Here is a 15,138-nt window from a genome sequence, read left to right as displayed (position 1 = left end):
TTCTATGATTTCATGTGATAGACACATCTTCATTCAGCATCTGCGTTTAGCTTGGACTTCACTTACTTGCAAACATACTTGTGGTACTGTAGGATTATTGAGATCAGCAGGTTTTCCAGCAAATAAAAACATCTAGAAGAAAACCACTACACAGCTATGTCGATATCCTTACTAGAGTTTGTAATGGTCTTTCAACAGTTGTTCCTTTTCCATCAACCTGCAAAGCTCACTTTCTAAAGGYTTATGTTTAAACACATGCACATACTTGTTCAAGAAGAACTTATTGAGTATATAGATTTTTCAGGGATTATTTTTCAAATTATTTCCTCACATCCAGTCACATTAGCAAATGTTAAAATTGATGACAGAAGTGCTCCTGTGGCTCCAAGTATGATTTTATACGAGTAGGAGAGAGGAAAAAAAAAAAAAGGTTCTTTTTCTTGACTTGCATTCTAATTTTCTTTTTAAGTTTTATGTATGACAATGAAATGAAGGTCAAATTTGTCTTACTGGTGGCTTTGATGCCACCTAGGAACAGAAAAGCATGTGTATCCCTTGGTGGTCATGTGAAACCCCATGCAGACAACAGAACAAGCCTTCTGTTATTCAGTGCAACCAACACTACTCCCATCTCCCTTTCTGCAAGCATTCACATTCCTCTGACAGCATTCTCACACGAGTCACCTGAATGGCTTTAGGTATTTCTTAACAGTCATCAGCAAGTTTCACACTAAAGATCAGCAACATCAGATGCATTCAGCCCACTAATTCATAYACTGGAAACTGCTTTTACCATTAATTAGTTAATTTACGAACATGACTCCTGCTTCCCCCAACCAACAAAAAAGGCTTTGTTAGACAAGACAGTTGTATTGAATTCACTTCCTTTTATTGCAGTGACCCTCGGTACAAAGTAGTAACTGCAATAGTTACGTTAAAACATTAGAAAAGCATCTGTGTGTGACAGTTACAGTACTGTATCAAATATTACATCTTCAAACCCAGTGGATCATTACCCACTAACACTCAAATCTTTAAATTATTTTCAGTTTTTTTTAAATATGTCAGAAAAGCATATAAAAAGAATGTATGTAAAAGGAAACCTAAGTACAAACATACGTGAACAAACAAATAAATAATTGATTTCTTCAGCTATTGCTGTTTTTCTAAACCCATACAAAGAAACCTAATCTAAAGAAGTTATGAATTGCCATGTGTCAGTGATATTTCATTTTTCAAGTCATTAACAATGATTGGAACATAACTACATTTGGCGTCAAAAATCAAAGCAGAAGTCGGAGTGACTGCCACTAACTGACATCTGTTGCTAACAACACAATTAACTATTGAAGTTTCAGTGTAACAAATGATCTTGAAACTCGATCTTGTGTCTAGTGTTAGTGGGCTTCTCAGAGTGCGTATGTGAAAAGCATCCTACATTATTTCACAGACATTATCTTAACTATCCCCATTATTTTAACTATCCCCATATGCATTTAGATATATTTTTATATAATTTTATACACATATATGCATGTATACACACACTTCATTTGGTTTCTGTGTTACAGATCACAAGCAATGGTTTCCTGAATGGGCAAAAAAACCTTTTAAATGTGTACCTGTGCACATTTTTAAGATAGCAGCACTAAGTCCATGCCTTACTGTCCATCTGTTAAAAAAACAAAACCAACCAGCCTAACAAAACACCCAAAAAACAAAACCTAATCCACAAAACAAGAAGAAAAATGGCAATGATCCCCAAAATTCTCGATGTGACATCCTTAGTCTCCCCAACAGCCACTGCAAAACCTGTAATAGACAAAACGCTGAGTCTATTCCCCAAACAGCGTTTTTACTGATAACTGTCTTACCACAATGTTTATCACAACAAGGTGGGTCCACACTGGCATCAGCTGTCTCGCACCTAGCGGCAAAACCTGATGGTTTGCTTCTGTTTTTCAGAAGTGAAATGATTCAATAGATTCAAATCCAATTGACAGAAGTCAGCAGCAAAAAWTCAAACAAAAAACTCATTATTTTGCAGTACACCAATAACCTGATCGTGGTGTAAACTGCACTATGTAGAACATTTTTTATCCTGTATCACAATTTACAGCTCTATCTTATGCTAACAATAACTAACTGGTTTTTCTCTCAGAAGGAATGTTCACATTTTAATTTGATTTTTTTTTTAAGCATAAAAATACACATTTTCTGTGCATCCTTAAATGAAAGCCACTGAAACACTGGTAAACTGAGCCAGTAGCAGGTCCAATACTAATATCAAAAGCTTCTGAAATGTTTTTAGGTAATCCTTTCTATTCAAAATATATAGGAATTTTAAAAATAGTTCACATTATTAACCTTTGTATATAGGCTCAAGTGAAATTTCTGGTGTAGGTTTTCATACAAGAACAAATTATGTATTAGTCAAAACATACAATGAAAGGTCACATAAAATTGGCAGTTTCTTTATTAAACATAGAAAATGTATAAAGTAGAATGTACAAAATAAAGTTAATCACAAGATGTCTAAACCTGAGTATTATTTAATAAGACCAAGTGTATTTGCTGACAACTGAATGAATTGACCTAAAAACATCTCCCCTAGTAACTAACTAGTGGTCCTTTTAATTATCTGTTGAAAAAATACAAGAGAACTTCAGCTTTTGTATTTAATATTGGATGACCTAGCAAGATTCTACAGTGTTTACTGTTTTCTGTTAATGACATCACATCGATTGTATTTTCTTAATTCAAGCCTTAAACTTGAGTTTTATTTCAAAACAAATTTTAAGAGATACCAAAACGYAAAAGGCCAAGAGCTAGGACAGGTCTCTCTCCTTATTGTTTTTAAATGAGAAAAAATGGCCTGAATCATTAGTTCAGTTTGCTGTTAGAGCTACAGAGCAAAGACTGACACACACCTTCACCAGGGTGGCCAATGTTAGCTGTGTCTCTCACACTAACGCCAAAGAAATACACAGCATCCAATTTCAGAATATCATCATCCCAGTACAATTAGTTTTAACTATTATAAAATTTAGTAGTACATAGTCTTAATATCATCACGAATCTGTATTACTCCAGCTGACCTGCCCCAATTCTCACATTTATTTTAAATCTAACAGATAAAGATATATTAAAACAAAGTCTGAACAATAGAAAACATACAGTACTAAGAACTAATAGCTCAATGGAAGACTGAAAAGCAGCATTCATTTTTATTGGAAGAAACTAGAAACTAAAGGAAGTCTGATCTAAACTCTTACTTGAAGGCAGAATTTGACATTCTATAGAAATTTACAAAATAGAATGTATGGATGAGATTTGGTTAATTTCAGAAGGCACCTCAAGGCTAAAAGGCTTTTATAAATCTATAATCCTTTCATTGATCAAAAATAAAACACTTTTATTGCTGCTATTCAAATAGCAAAGAAAAAGCTTGTCTTGTTCTTCAGTCTAAGAAGGAATCCTCCCCCATTAAGCAAGATTAAATTACAGAAGATTTAGAATAAAACTGAAGATGTCACAACATTATATAAGTACAGTGACTTTCCTTGTGTGCTTTCAAGTCAGTGAAATAGTGAAAGAAGAGTCACTTTTTGCCTTTGTGATGTTAATAATCTACAGAACATCTCAGTCACTCCCCTCTGGCCACTGAAGTACCATTTCACAGCTGTCCCATTTGCAGTACTCTTAGGAATAGAAGGTCAGGACGCTCTGATGGTTCCCACGAACAAGGAGAATTGGTGGCAGATCTTTAGACAGAGCTTCTAACCAGGCCATGTACAGCGCACTAGAAACGGCACTTTTTCGCGCAACAGGCAAACTCCTGCAGTACACAAGGAAGGTATAAGAGGGACAGGGAGAAAGAGCAATTAGAAAACTCTGTTGGAGGTTATGCCATGCAGAGATGTAAATACGATTCTCCAAAGAGTTCGATATTATGTTCAATTCTTGTCCCTTTTAGTTTTTAACTCAGAATTCAAATAATGAGTTGGAGTTCACACAACTACTCTAGGTTTACTCGCACTGCTCACACCTCATTTGCTGTACTGCTTCACAGAGCTCTCAAAAAGGCTCTTGAAGGAATACAGTGAAGAAGCTGCAAGTTTGCATTCCACTTCTTTGCAAAAAAAMAAAAAAAAAAAAAAGAGAAATAATTCCATGGTAAGAACTTAATCAAAGCCAAGTTYTTCCTATACATTTCCTAGAAAAAGCAGGGTTGAAAGGATGGACTTACATGCCAACTCTTCCTCTCTCTCTTTCAAGGGTGGAGGAAATGAGAGAATCCCAAGCTGCTTTAAATATGTAGAGGTAATCATCTAAAGTAACAGTATCAGATAACACAGGTCCTTCTATATGCATTGGTGTAGCAGCTCTGCATGCCAATAAATTAATTCCATGAAAGAAACTTGGCACTGACAGTAAGCATAGACATACTGAAGCATGTCTTCTTGCTAACCTGTATGAATATGTATTTACAGTTACAGTACTGATCAAATAGGGTAATCACAAACGTCTTTTACTTACATAACAATTATGTTTGCTGTACTTGAATGTTCTTGAAGCAACTCATTTAGCCTAATCTGGCGGTAAGTCTGCAATTAAAATGAAACTTATTGGATTTTTTTTCATTTGCATATATTTTAGGAAAAAAAAGTTTATTCAAAAAACAGTTACGATCAATTAATGTGACATTAATAGAAAGCATGCATTTCTTCCTCAATTTGATAACTTTTTATTTTTTCCAAGATGTCTATGATTCCAAGATCTTGAGGGGGAAAAAAGCGGTAAGCTTAAAATATGCAAATAAACCAAGTACTACAAAAGCTAAACCAATACTTAACAGAACCTCCCTATTAACAATACCATCCTCCACAGCTGAAAGCAATAGTCCCCTAAACACTCCCAAAGGTTAAATTTGCCTGTAAACTAGTAGTGACCAAATCTAACAGAAGCAAGTCCTACCTTCATTTGCCAAGGCCCCTTTGGACCCCTTTTCAGAGCTCTCCCATAATGGACCTCCCTGTTGTATTACAATATCTTTTCTTAGCATCTTAAGCAGTTCTCCACATCCTACTACTGATGACTTCCTAAAACTGTATTCATATAGTCATTTTCAGGTTTCTCTTTCAGGCTAACTTTAGCACTTCTTTCATCAAGTATTTGGAACTAACCATTTCTTACACTACTGTTCTCAGATCAGTTGAGGTCTTCAAGCTCTGCTAACTACTGCCTGCAAGAACAAGTTAACAGCAGACAAATGATTAAGTCACTGTAGTGACTGGGAAGAATTAGGGTTCTTCCAGACATCAGAACTATTAATTAGTTCATTAATGATAAAGTATTCCTTCCCTTTGTASCTCTTGGTTCTAGTCTTACGAGGAACATCTGAGGGAGCTGGGTTACTTAGTCTGGAGCAGGCTCCGGGGAGGGGGAATATTATAGCTCTCTACAACTACCTGAGGTTGTAGTGAGACAGGGGTCGATCTCTTCTCCGCAATAACTATGCACAGGACAGGAAGACATGGTCTCAAGTTGCCCCACGGGAGGTTCAGGTTAGACATTAGGTAGAATTTCTACATGGGAAGAGCAGTGAAGCCTTGGAATAGGCTGCCAAGGGCAGTGGTGGAGCCACTGTCCCTGACGGTGCTCAAGAAACGTGTAGATGAGGCACTTAGGGACGTGGGTTAGGARGCATGGTGGTGAGAGCCTTATGGTTGGACTCAATGGTGCAGGTCTTTCTCAAGCATAACAATTTTGTGATTCAACAGTCAATCTCTGCCTACATTTTCTTTTAAGCCACTTGTAATGCAGAACCACCAGCCACTGCAATTTCTTCTCTACTGTAAGTCTTCACACAAGATAAACAAATCCACAAAGGAAGAAAAAAGATATGTTTGAGTGTATCCCACTTATCACTTATGAAGAACTTCAGGTAACTAAAGTGCTAACTACCCTTTCTTCAGACACCTGTCTTTATCTGCATCCTGCTGCAGGATACTGCTTGAGTCTCCTTCACAGAAGCGAAATAGAAGAAGTGACTGGCAGCTCTATGGTATATGATTGCTTGGAAAAAAATGTCAAACCTTTAATTACTCCATACCATTAAGRCTTTTTTCCTTTTAGATAATGTAGTGCAAGAAGGTAGTCTGGACTCTGGTTGAAGACTTTACATATCAGGAGTCACTGAACAACTGACTAAGGTTGTACAAAAGCAGTTTATGGCCACATTCATAGAACTCATGGTGTAGATAGCAGAAACACATAAAATAGCAGTTTAAAGAAAATGGAACCTTTGTTTTGTAAAGCTCAAGTTCGTTGTCCGTTATCCTCCAGGGTTCATCCTCTTTCATTTTATCTGCAATTTCTTGTTCTTTATCTTCTTCATGAAGTCTGAACGGCTCTATCATTTCTTCAAAAGCTGCAATACTGAAAGAATTGAGTGAATACCTGTGTTAAAACAGCCTGCACTTCAGCAATGACTTTCATCCTACAGGAAAGAAAGTTTACTACTGTGTAAAAATAAGATTAAATCAAAGATTTTCACTTACTTTTGCACAGAGAACCACCTATGTCAAAGGCACATACAAAAGCTAATGGTAGAGCTTATGTTCAGTTAGAGAACTACAAAAGCTTTCACTGCTCATTGAACAGCTAAGCAGAGTTTGAGCCTATTTTAAAAAAACAACTTTTGCAAATGAACTATTCTGTCATTTTTTTTTATGCAGGTAAAAATGAAATATTCTAAATTTGTGACAGAGATCAAGAATTCAACTACAAGTATATTGTAAGACTTACTTTTCTTTCTTTGGTTTAGTATTAATATCTCCAAGGACCATGATGTCTGAGAAGTCTATTCGAAATTTACTGAGCAAAGTAGCCATCCTGTATTAGAAGAACAACACTTTATACAGTAATTGATTTTATAATTACTTCACAAGACAAACAGAAACTTGATACTAAATGCACTAGTTTAAAAGAAAAAAACAGCATGAGATAGAGAAGATGAGGGGAACACTTTGCAGTACTAGGTTATATAAATCTGGCATACCGCCATGAAACAAGATGCTCTGGGGAAAACATATTTAAAAAGCTTAAAATAAGAGAAAAATTCTCCCTTTAAGACCAATTTCAGATGCACTTCTGAGGAACAAAGAAATTGCTTGTGTTAGATAATGCTACAGTCAAATTAGTGTAATTTGAGGAATCATCTCATCCAACATAATCTGAGGGCAATGGAACTATTTTGGAGAAAGGAGAAATAGAATATGGTCAAAAAAGGAATAGAATATGGTCAAACCCTTGCTGAACAACCAAGAGAAAGAGAGTAGTTAGAGAAAGTCATCTACTGTGTAYTTAAGCGGTAAACTTACGCTCTTCTGTCATGATCAATCCTGTTTATTTTTCCACCAATGAACACTCTGATCTTACAATCCTTCCACTTTTTCTTGGTTGTAATAAGATAGGGAATCAATAGTGTCAAACCTGCAAATAGAGCAGAGTTCAGGAACACAATAATTTTAAGAAGAGAGTTTATTATTACAAGTTCGTAACGTATATGAATTGACTGAAAGATGCCTGTTAATGCCTGTTAACTAATTAAAAATCACTTCAATTTGTTTTTAAATATGTTTTTGAAGTATAAGATATATTACCGCCATCATCAAAGAGCCACCAGACATCAATATTGCTTTTGCCTTGTTTCTTTTGAAACTGAGTACTGGCATCAAGGAGTCTTTGGTCAGCCAAGTTTAAAGGAGATGTGCTCTTAAAGTCTGAAAAATAAACAATAAAAACACAGTTGATTTTTAAAATATTTTGCGCAATAACTCCCAAATTCAAATGCAACATCTTATATCAGTATTTTGTGATATTTTGTTTCATTTAATTTAAAAAAACTAACCTTTTCTTTACACTGAAGACGGATTTTGGTTGAAAGAACAGATGTTAAGCAGCGTTTAGAGACTTTGCCAACTTGCCTATTCAGCACTTAAAAGATTTGGAACTCTTAAGTCATTTAGAAGAGATTTGTTAAATAAGCAATTTGAAGGATCTCAAATTCTCCATAAAAATGACTGTATAAACATCACATCATTTCAGATCATTACATCATGTACTATTGTTACCTCTTACATATGAGAAACATCTTACTTCCCTTAAAACACATATACACTCTAATTTGGTGTTACTTTAGCCAAAAAAGAAGATATTTATCAATAAAAATGCCCCATGAAGCACTGTTTTTCATTTCTTAAATCCCCCTTTTTTTTTTTTCTTCTTTTAAGCATGTGGTCAAAAGAAAACATAGTTCCAACCTTTTGTTGGAAGCAGTCTTTTGCATGTCAAGGTTCTCAACCACAAATCAGACTACTTTGTGCACCAAGGCCATTATTGCATCTACGGCACAGATATTTATCAGAACACAACTACAAAGGCAATTTCCGAGAGAAAAGTACATGCAAATATTGTTAAAAACTAAGAAAAAAATCCTAACTCCTTTCCCTTAGCTCAAATCTGAATTTGGCTAAGACACTGGAGTTTGATATCCATCTTGCTCCTTCTACTAAACATTTTTTTTTTAAATACACAATACATATACCGTTCATTTAAATCAACATACTAGTTTATTACATACTAGCATCTTCCAAACTGTTATTTTGTATTTCATATTGTCAGGCTTCATTATTAAAACATAATGGTTTCTAGCTATTAAAATTACAAAGAAAAAGACAAAAACATTGACAATGAGGTAAACATATAATAACTCATATAAGTCTGAAACAAAAAAAACCTCTTAATTTGTCCCTGAAGTARCTACTCAAAACACTTTTCATCATTTCAGATGTTCATCTCACGGACTGTGAGATGAACTCACTTACAACTATGACTGTAAACATACTGCAAATATACTCCCAAGTGCTGCGTAAATGTAAAACTGGAAAGTCTTCCCTTACTACTAAATCAAGTAGCAACCCACTAAGCTTATCTAAGACCCAAAGAACTCACTAAAATCCTCAAAACATTTCAAGAGTGACTTAAAAAGAACAAACTGTAAAAAAAAAAAAAAATCCAGACTTGAGTTTTAGCTATATCCAATCCATTCTAAGCAACAATTAACTCTGGAAGCTAGCATAAGCTTTCAATTTTTCACAGTATAATCCCTGAAAAGGAATTTTCTTTCAGCTCAACTATGAAGAAAGAAGGTAATATTGCACGGTTGTATTTTTCTTTCATTTCTCTTTATTTTTTGATATAGAGAGAGCTAACGTTAACCTCTTTAGGGTTCTATTTGGTGGAAGATCCTGGGACAAGGTTCTRGAAAGGAAAAAGGGAGCCTAGGAGACTTGGCTAATATTCAAGCATCACTTTCTCCAAGCTCAGGCTCAGGATTGGTACATTCCCACACGAAAGAATTCAAGCAAGAGGCTGAGTCCAATTGGAGGCCTGTGCCCACTGGTGTCCCCCAGGGGTCAGTACTGGGCCCAGTGCTGTTCAACTTGTTCATCAGTGGCTTGGACGAGGGCACACAGGGCACCCTGAGCAAGTCTGTGGACAATCCCAAGCTGGGTGGAGTGGCTGACACTCCGGAGGGCTGTGCTGCCATCCAGAGGGACCTGGACAGGCTGGAGAGCTGGGCAGAGAGGAACCTCATGAGGTTCAACAAGGACAAGTGCAGGGTCCTGCACCTGGGGAGGAATAACCTCAGGCACTAGGACAGATTAGGGGTCAACCTGCTGAGGAGCAGCTCCACGGAGAGGGACCTGGGAGTCCTGGTTGACACCAAGTTACCCATGCGGCCGCAGTGCCCTCGTGGCCAGGAAGGCCAATGGGATCCTGGCTGCATCAGGAGGATGTTGGCAGCAGGTGGAGGGAGGGGATCCTGCCCCTCTGCTCAGCTCTGGGGAGGCCGCACCTGGAGTGTTGGGGGCAGTTCTGGGCTCCCCAGGACAAGAGGGAYGTRGAGCTTCTMGAGAGGGTCCAGCGGAGAGCGAAAAAGATGATTAAGGGACTGCAACATCTCTCGTACGAGGAGAGATTAAGTGAACTGGGCCTATTTAGCCTGGAGAAGAGAAGGGTGGGAGAAGAGCTGATCAACGAGGAGAGAATGCAGGGAGGAAGGGGCCAAACTCTTCTTGGTGGTGGTCAGTGACAGGATGTGGGGAAATGTGTACAAGATGAAACATAGGAATTTCATGTGAGGAAGAACCTCTTCCCAGTGAGGGTGCCAGAGCCCTGGCACAGGCTGCCCAGGGAGGCTGTGGAGTCTCCTTCTCTGGAGATCTTCCAAACCCGCCTGGATGCCGCCCTGTGCCCTGTGCTCTGGGTGTCCCTGCTGGAGCAGGGGGTTGGACTAGATGATCTCTAGAGGTCCCTTCTAACCTCAATCATTCTGATATATATACATGAATATATATAAAATATGTATATACACACACACACACATATATATACATATAATACATATATATAAAATATATRTGATTGTATGTATATATATAATATATATCTATATATAGGCATATATAGATATAGATGCAGAGAGCGGGAAGGAAAAGGAGAGGTAGGGAGAGRAACCAAAATTAACAATGTAAATGATTTAAAACAAAAAGATGGAAAATGCCTGCCTTTTTTCAACAGTGGTTGTGTTGGAGTCTTTCCATCCTCGTCCTCTTCTGGAAAGTGTTTAAAGATACAAAATAAAAYGGTTAATTTCTTTTCTGCTGTTAACTTAAATCAACTTAAACTTAAATCAAACAAAAACAAGAAAATCCAGAAAACTTGGAAAACTAAGGCATATAATGAAATGCTATTTCATATGAAAATGTACACAAATACAGTTTACCATGTCCTGAGAATGATTTGAACTTCAAGGAATTGAGGGAAGGATAGAGGGATAAGTGAGAAATGTGGTTTCCTGCCTAATTTCAGTCACCGTAGGCTAGCTCTTTAAGAAGAGCAGTAAAGTCGAATATCAGTTACTGGAGTGCTACAATTTCCTGAACTATTATTTTTTTATAAGCATATAATAACCTGAGACTAAAAGTCCTTCTTGCACATAGCAGCCTTAAAAATACATCACACACCCCTCCACGTACCCATGTGTTTTGTACCCCACACGTTTTTACTTGATTTATTTAGCACCTCRGATATTAAAGATTTATTTTATATTCTAGTGTTCTAAGATGAAGTATTTAAGTGATTTGATATTAATGACTAGAATAGCACGACAGGTTTCTGTATTTCCCATGTACACACTCTCAACCCTTAAGTACTACCTCCAATGAAAAAGAAAGCAAAGGGAGAAATAATGAGAATCCAAATGTCATTGCTAGTTATGAAATTACCTTTATGTAGAGCATGAGTTTTTTCACTGGACGATGGAGCAAAAGCTATAGAAGTCTCTGTCTCGGTCTTTTTGCTATAATCCACTTTTACTATGACATCCTTGGAACAYGGAGATTTTTCCTGGGATGACAGTAACTCCTCTTCAAGAAGAAAAACAGAAACAAACTCACATTATAAATCACTTATTTGTCCCAAATATATGTGGCAGATGTATGCAATCATGACTGGGATTCTTCACAGTTGGCTGAACTCTATTAAAACAACCTTGCTACGCAAAGAACAGAAAACTTGAAACAAATGAGAACGAACAAAGAAAGAACAAAAAGAACTTGCGTTGAAGTACAGAGAGATGCCTCTTCAGTTTCCTGCTACTTCCTCCCTAGGATTTTTTGGCATCACAGCTGTCTGGGCTGAAGTGCACTCAACACCTCCAGTAGGTACTATTAAACTGTGACAACCTTGAATCATGATTTCCTGGTCTTCTCAGCATTCCCCTGTTTATACTGCAGAGTCACTCCTGGCTATTTCTCATACCCTCCGCCTCCTTCCATACAGCAGCAAGTTCCCTGTCTCCCTTCCTGGAGGGTACCACCTGCACAGCACATGCACACGTACAGGGGACGAGCACTCTTCCTCTTTGTARTCACATTGCGTAACTACAAAGTCATAGTGTGTGGAGGGCACTATGGACWAAGGGACAGCATCAATTTCAAGACACACTTGTCAGGAAAGCGAATGGACTTCCTTTTTTATTTTGTTTGAGAAAAAGAGGAGTTGCACTAGTCAGTTTAACATCACTACCATACAAAGTTTAACTACATCATCTACACTAAAAATATATAATATTTCCAGATATACGACAGATTTCCTTAGCAAATGCAATGTCTTAATTGGTAGCAGTCTGGAGAAAAGAGGAAAAAAAACAAAAAACAAAGACCATGTTTTCTTGGACTATCAACATTCACTACATTAATTTTCTTAATTTCTGGAAAGGGATTCTAAGTACATCATATTGTATTTAAATTTGTATTTTAAATTTGTATTTAAATTTGTGGTAGTGGGAAGCAACTACCTAGAGTAAAGACAGCTCTCTCATGTTGCTGAACATGATGCATTAATATTCTTATTATAGATGCATTTCTTTAACACCTTCAGAAATTGGTGGAAATAGAAGGAAATTATGACTGCTGTTTCCCGGAAGAAACAAATCTTACCTTGCCCCTGAAGGTGAGAAATATCCAACCCCTCCTTTAAGCGGATGACAACTACACCATACTGAATGTCAAAGGCATCACTACRTAAGAGAGGCAAAAAATAAAATAGGGTTAAAACCTTTTATATGGACTTGTCTGACCTGAAAGATCTACTTTAGACACCTTCTTACAGCAAATTTGAGAGTTTAAATATTGCTATTCTAAATCCCAAATCCTGAGTTTGTATTAGAATTTCAGTTGCAGTTCCATATCATCAACTGCATCAATGAACTGAATATACTCTGAGAAGCAACCTACAGACAGGATATCCATTCTATTTCCTCTCTCTCACTCTCAGATATAAAACAACGCTTAAAAAACGGCAGTATGAAGAAGCCTGACAAGTTCTGGAAGAGATGATTGAAAACACCAGAGAATATAAATTTTGATTTCAATCATCAATGTTTTAATTGTAAATATCAATATCACATTAATTACACTTTAGTTCRCAGGACTCCCATGTTTTTTTCTGCAGACAGCAATCCCATAGGCTTTTTGGAAAAAAAAAATTAATGGGTAAAAGTACGTGTTCCAACTTTCAACATACAGTATAGCAAATGCAAGAAATAAGYTGTTCTCCATATAAGAAGCAGAAGTTTATGGACATTTTAAATTTATTATTTATTTTTTCCACTCTATAGATTAAATCTAATTTCGTGTTTCTATCACACATGCCAGAAATTCTCCATCCAAATATGTACTTTGACCTATAGCTACTACTTACTGAAGTTGCCCTGTAAAGCAYATGAAGATTAAACCCAGCTAAGCATCGTAAAACAAAACATGAAATATGTTAAGTGAAGCAAGCAAGATTTGTTTTTCTCGAACATGTTTGCAGTACAAGTTATTCTGTAAAAGTTTGCATCCAGAACTGAACTGCCTTTCAGAACTGGCAAATTACTGGGATTTCCTTTTCCATTTGCTTGTTGGCTGTTGCTTTCCTTTGTGCGTCCAATGCTGTTTATCATCTACAAGAAATACTTTACTTATAAGAACACTACCTGGAAGATACAACTTTGGCATAAGAACAGATTCATTCTTTACACCTAATCTGTGCATAAACTGTAGGAAAAAATCTGCTTTCAACAGAACATATGGTTTAATGCATTCAGCAGATTTCRCACATAAAATGCTATTTCTAAGTCCAAAGACAGGAACTCTTAAATCACATACTATCACCCTGAATTTTGCAATCTCCCTAGAGAAAGGGTCACTTTGTGGAAAACAAAGGCATTTAAACGGCAGGAGTTACTTATTAATTTCCATAAAAAAGGAAAAAACAAAACAAACAACACATACACACACAAAAAAAAAACCAACAAAACAAAATCCACCAGCACCACCATCACCCCTGCAGTGAGGATTGCTGAAGGATAAGCAATGTGAAAAATCTTAATGTCTTTCTGAAAACTCTCAGACAACTTGTGTGACTAATATCTTTCATCTTTTTTCTTTTTTAAAAACTTATGTTTTATTTCTACACATTTAATAAGACATCTATCTATATTTCTGTGTTTTCTACTTACTGGAACAAATTGATGTAGGTTTCAACATCTCTCATGTCAGTTTGTCGCCAATTTTTCTTAAATCCAACAACAAGGGTATTAGGCCTCATTCTACCCAGACCAGCAGCCTAAGAAGAACACAAAAGTATTACTAATTCGAAGCTACTTAAATAATTATAAGTTCATTTTTTWAAAAAAAATCTGGAAACTGTAATAAAAATACTGAAAATACTTCAACATGCCACGTAAAAACTATAAAAAACACTTCCATTAAAGGAGACAAGTGTACCTGCATTAAGTACTGTCCTCCATCCCTCAAATCTTCCGCATGCACTGGTGCATAGAAGGCCTTCATCTTGTTTTTAATAAGCCATCGCTGGTACTTGGCCAAATCAGTTGACAATTCCTTCATGGCTTGCCTCCGAGGACCCTTTCAAAATTAGCAAATAAAATGGGAGTGGGAACAAGTAGTATGGTTATCAGCAGCAGCAATGCCCAATTTCTTACTTCACTTCCAGAATGCAAATCAGAGTTGAAGAGTCTCAAAATAAGCTTCYTCACTAACTATCAAAAAAAAAAAATTAAGGAAATTAAAGACTCTTCCAGCAGCAATAAAAATTAATGAGTGGAASAGTAATAAAGAGTAGACCAAATTCTCATTTTTAAGGACAGGATTCCTGAATTTTTAGAAACCTTGTCCCAGGCCATAACCAGCTCACCACCAGGTGTCACAAACTTGTCCTCCAAAGCATAATGCAATCAAGTTTTCAGATTATTTTACACTGATACTTATTTATACATCATTTTATCCTTTTATGATCTGCTATAGTAAGTTAATCTATAGCAAAATGAAATAGATGTTCCAGTCCACCTCACCTTCTTGTTATATACTTTTTATTATTTCCCATTAGTAGGTACTATTGGGCTCCTCCTGGTCAGCAAAATCCAGAACACAGAATGAAGTATGAAACACAGAATGAAGTATGATCAAGAACACAGAAGGTCTCTTCTTACAAATGGTA

At 36.5% G+C, this 15,138-nt stretch overlaps 1 protein-coding gene across 1 annotated transcript in view; it reads right to left on the bottom strand.

Annotated features, from left to right (window-relative positions):
- Window positions 1-1,280: 1,280 nt before the first annotated feature.
- SLC12A2 (solute carrier family 12 member 2) overlaps window positions 1,281-15,138 on the bottom strand; it is a 55,417-nt gene continuing 41,559 nt past the window's right edge. Inside the window, exons 17-27 of the mRNA XM_026046583.1 lie at window positions 14,406-14,546; window positions 14,138-14,244; window positions 12,573-12,652; window positions 11,358-11,498; window positions 10,638-10,685; window positions 7,668-7,787; window positions 7,386-7,497; window positions 6,811-6,897; window positions 6,306-6,441; window positions 4,540-4,607; window positions 1,281-3,838 (exon numbers count right to left, since the gene is read on the bottom strand). Of these exons, the coding sequence (XP_025902368.1) occupies window positions 3,703-3,838; window positions 4,540-4,607; window positions 6,306-6,441; window positions 6,811-6,897; window positions 7,386-7,497; window positions 7,668-7,787; window positions 10,638-10,685; window positions 11,358-11,498; window positions 12,573-12,652; window positions 14,138-14,244; window positions 14,406-14,546 (1,176 nt within the window). The 3' untranslated portion in view covers window positions 1,281-3,702. The remainder of the gene's footprint in view (window positions 3,839-4,539; window positions 4,608-6,305; window positions 6,442-6,810; window positions 6,898-7,385; window positions 7,498-7,667; window positions 7,788-10,637; window positions 10,686-11,357; window positions 11,499-12,572; window positions 12,653-14,137; window positions 14,245-14,405; window positions 14,547-15,138) is intronic.

Source organism: Nothoprocta perdicaria, unplaced genomic scaffold, assembly GCF_003342845.1.
Source record: "Nothoprocta perdicaria isolate Ctin4 unplaced genomic scaffold, notPer1 scaffold_45, whole genome shotgun sequence".
Classification (NCBI taxonomy): domain Eukaryota; kingdom Metazoa; phylum Chordata; class Aves; order Tinamiformes; family Tinamidae; genus Nothoprocta; species Nothoprocta perdicaria.
This window is presented reverse-complemented; position numbering and strand designations above follow the sequence as displayed.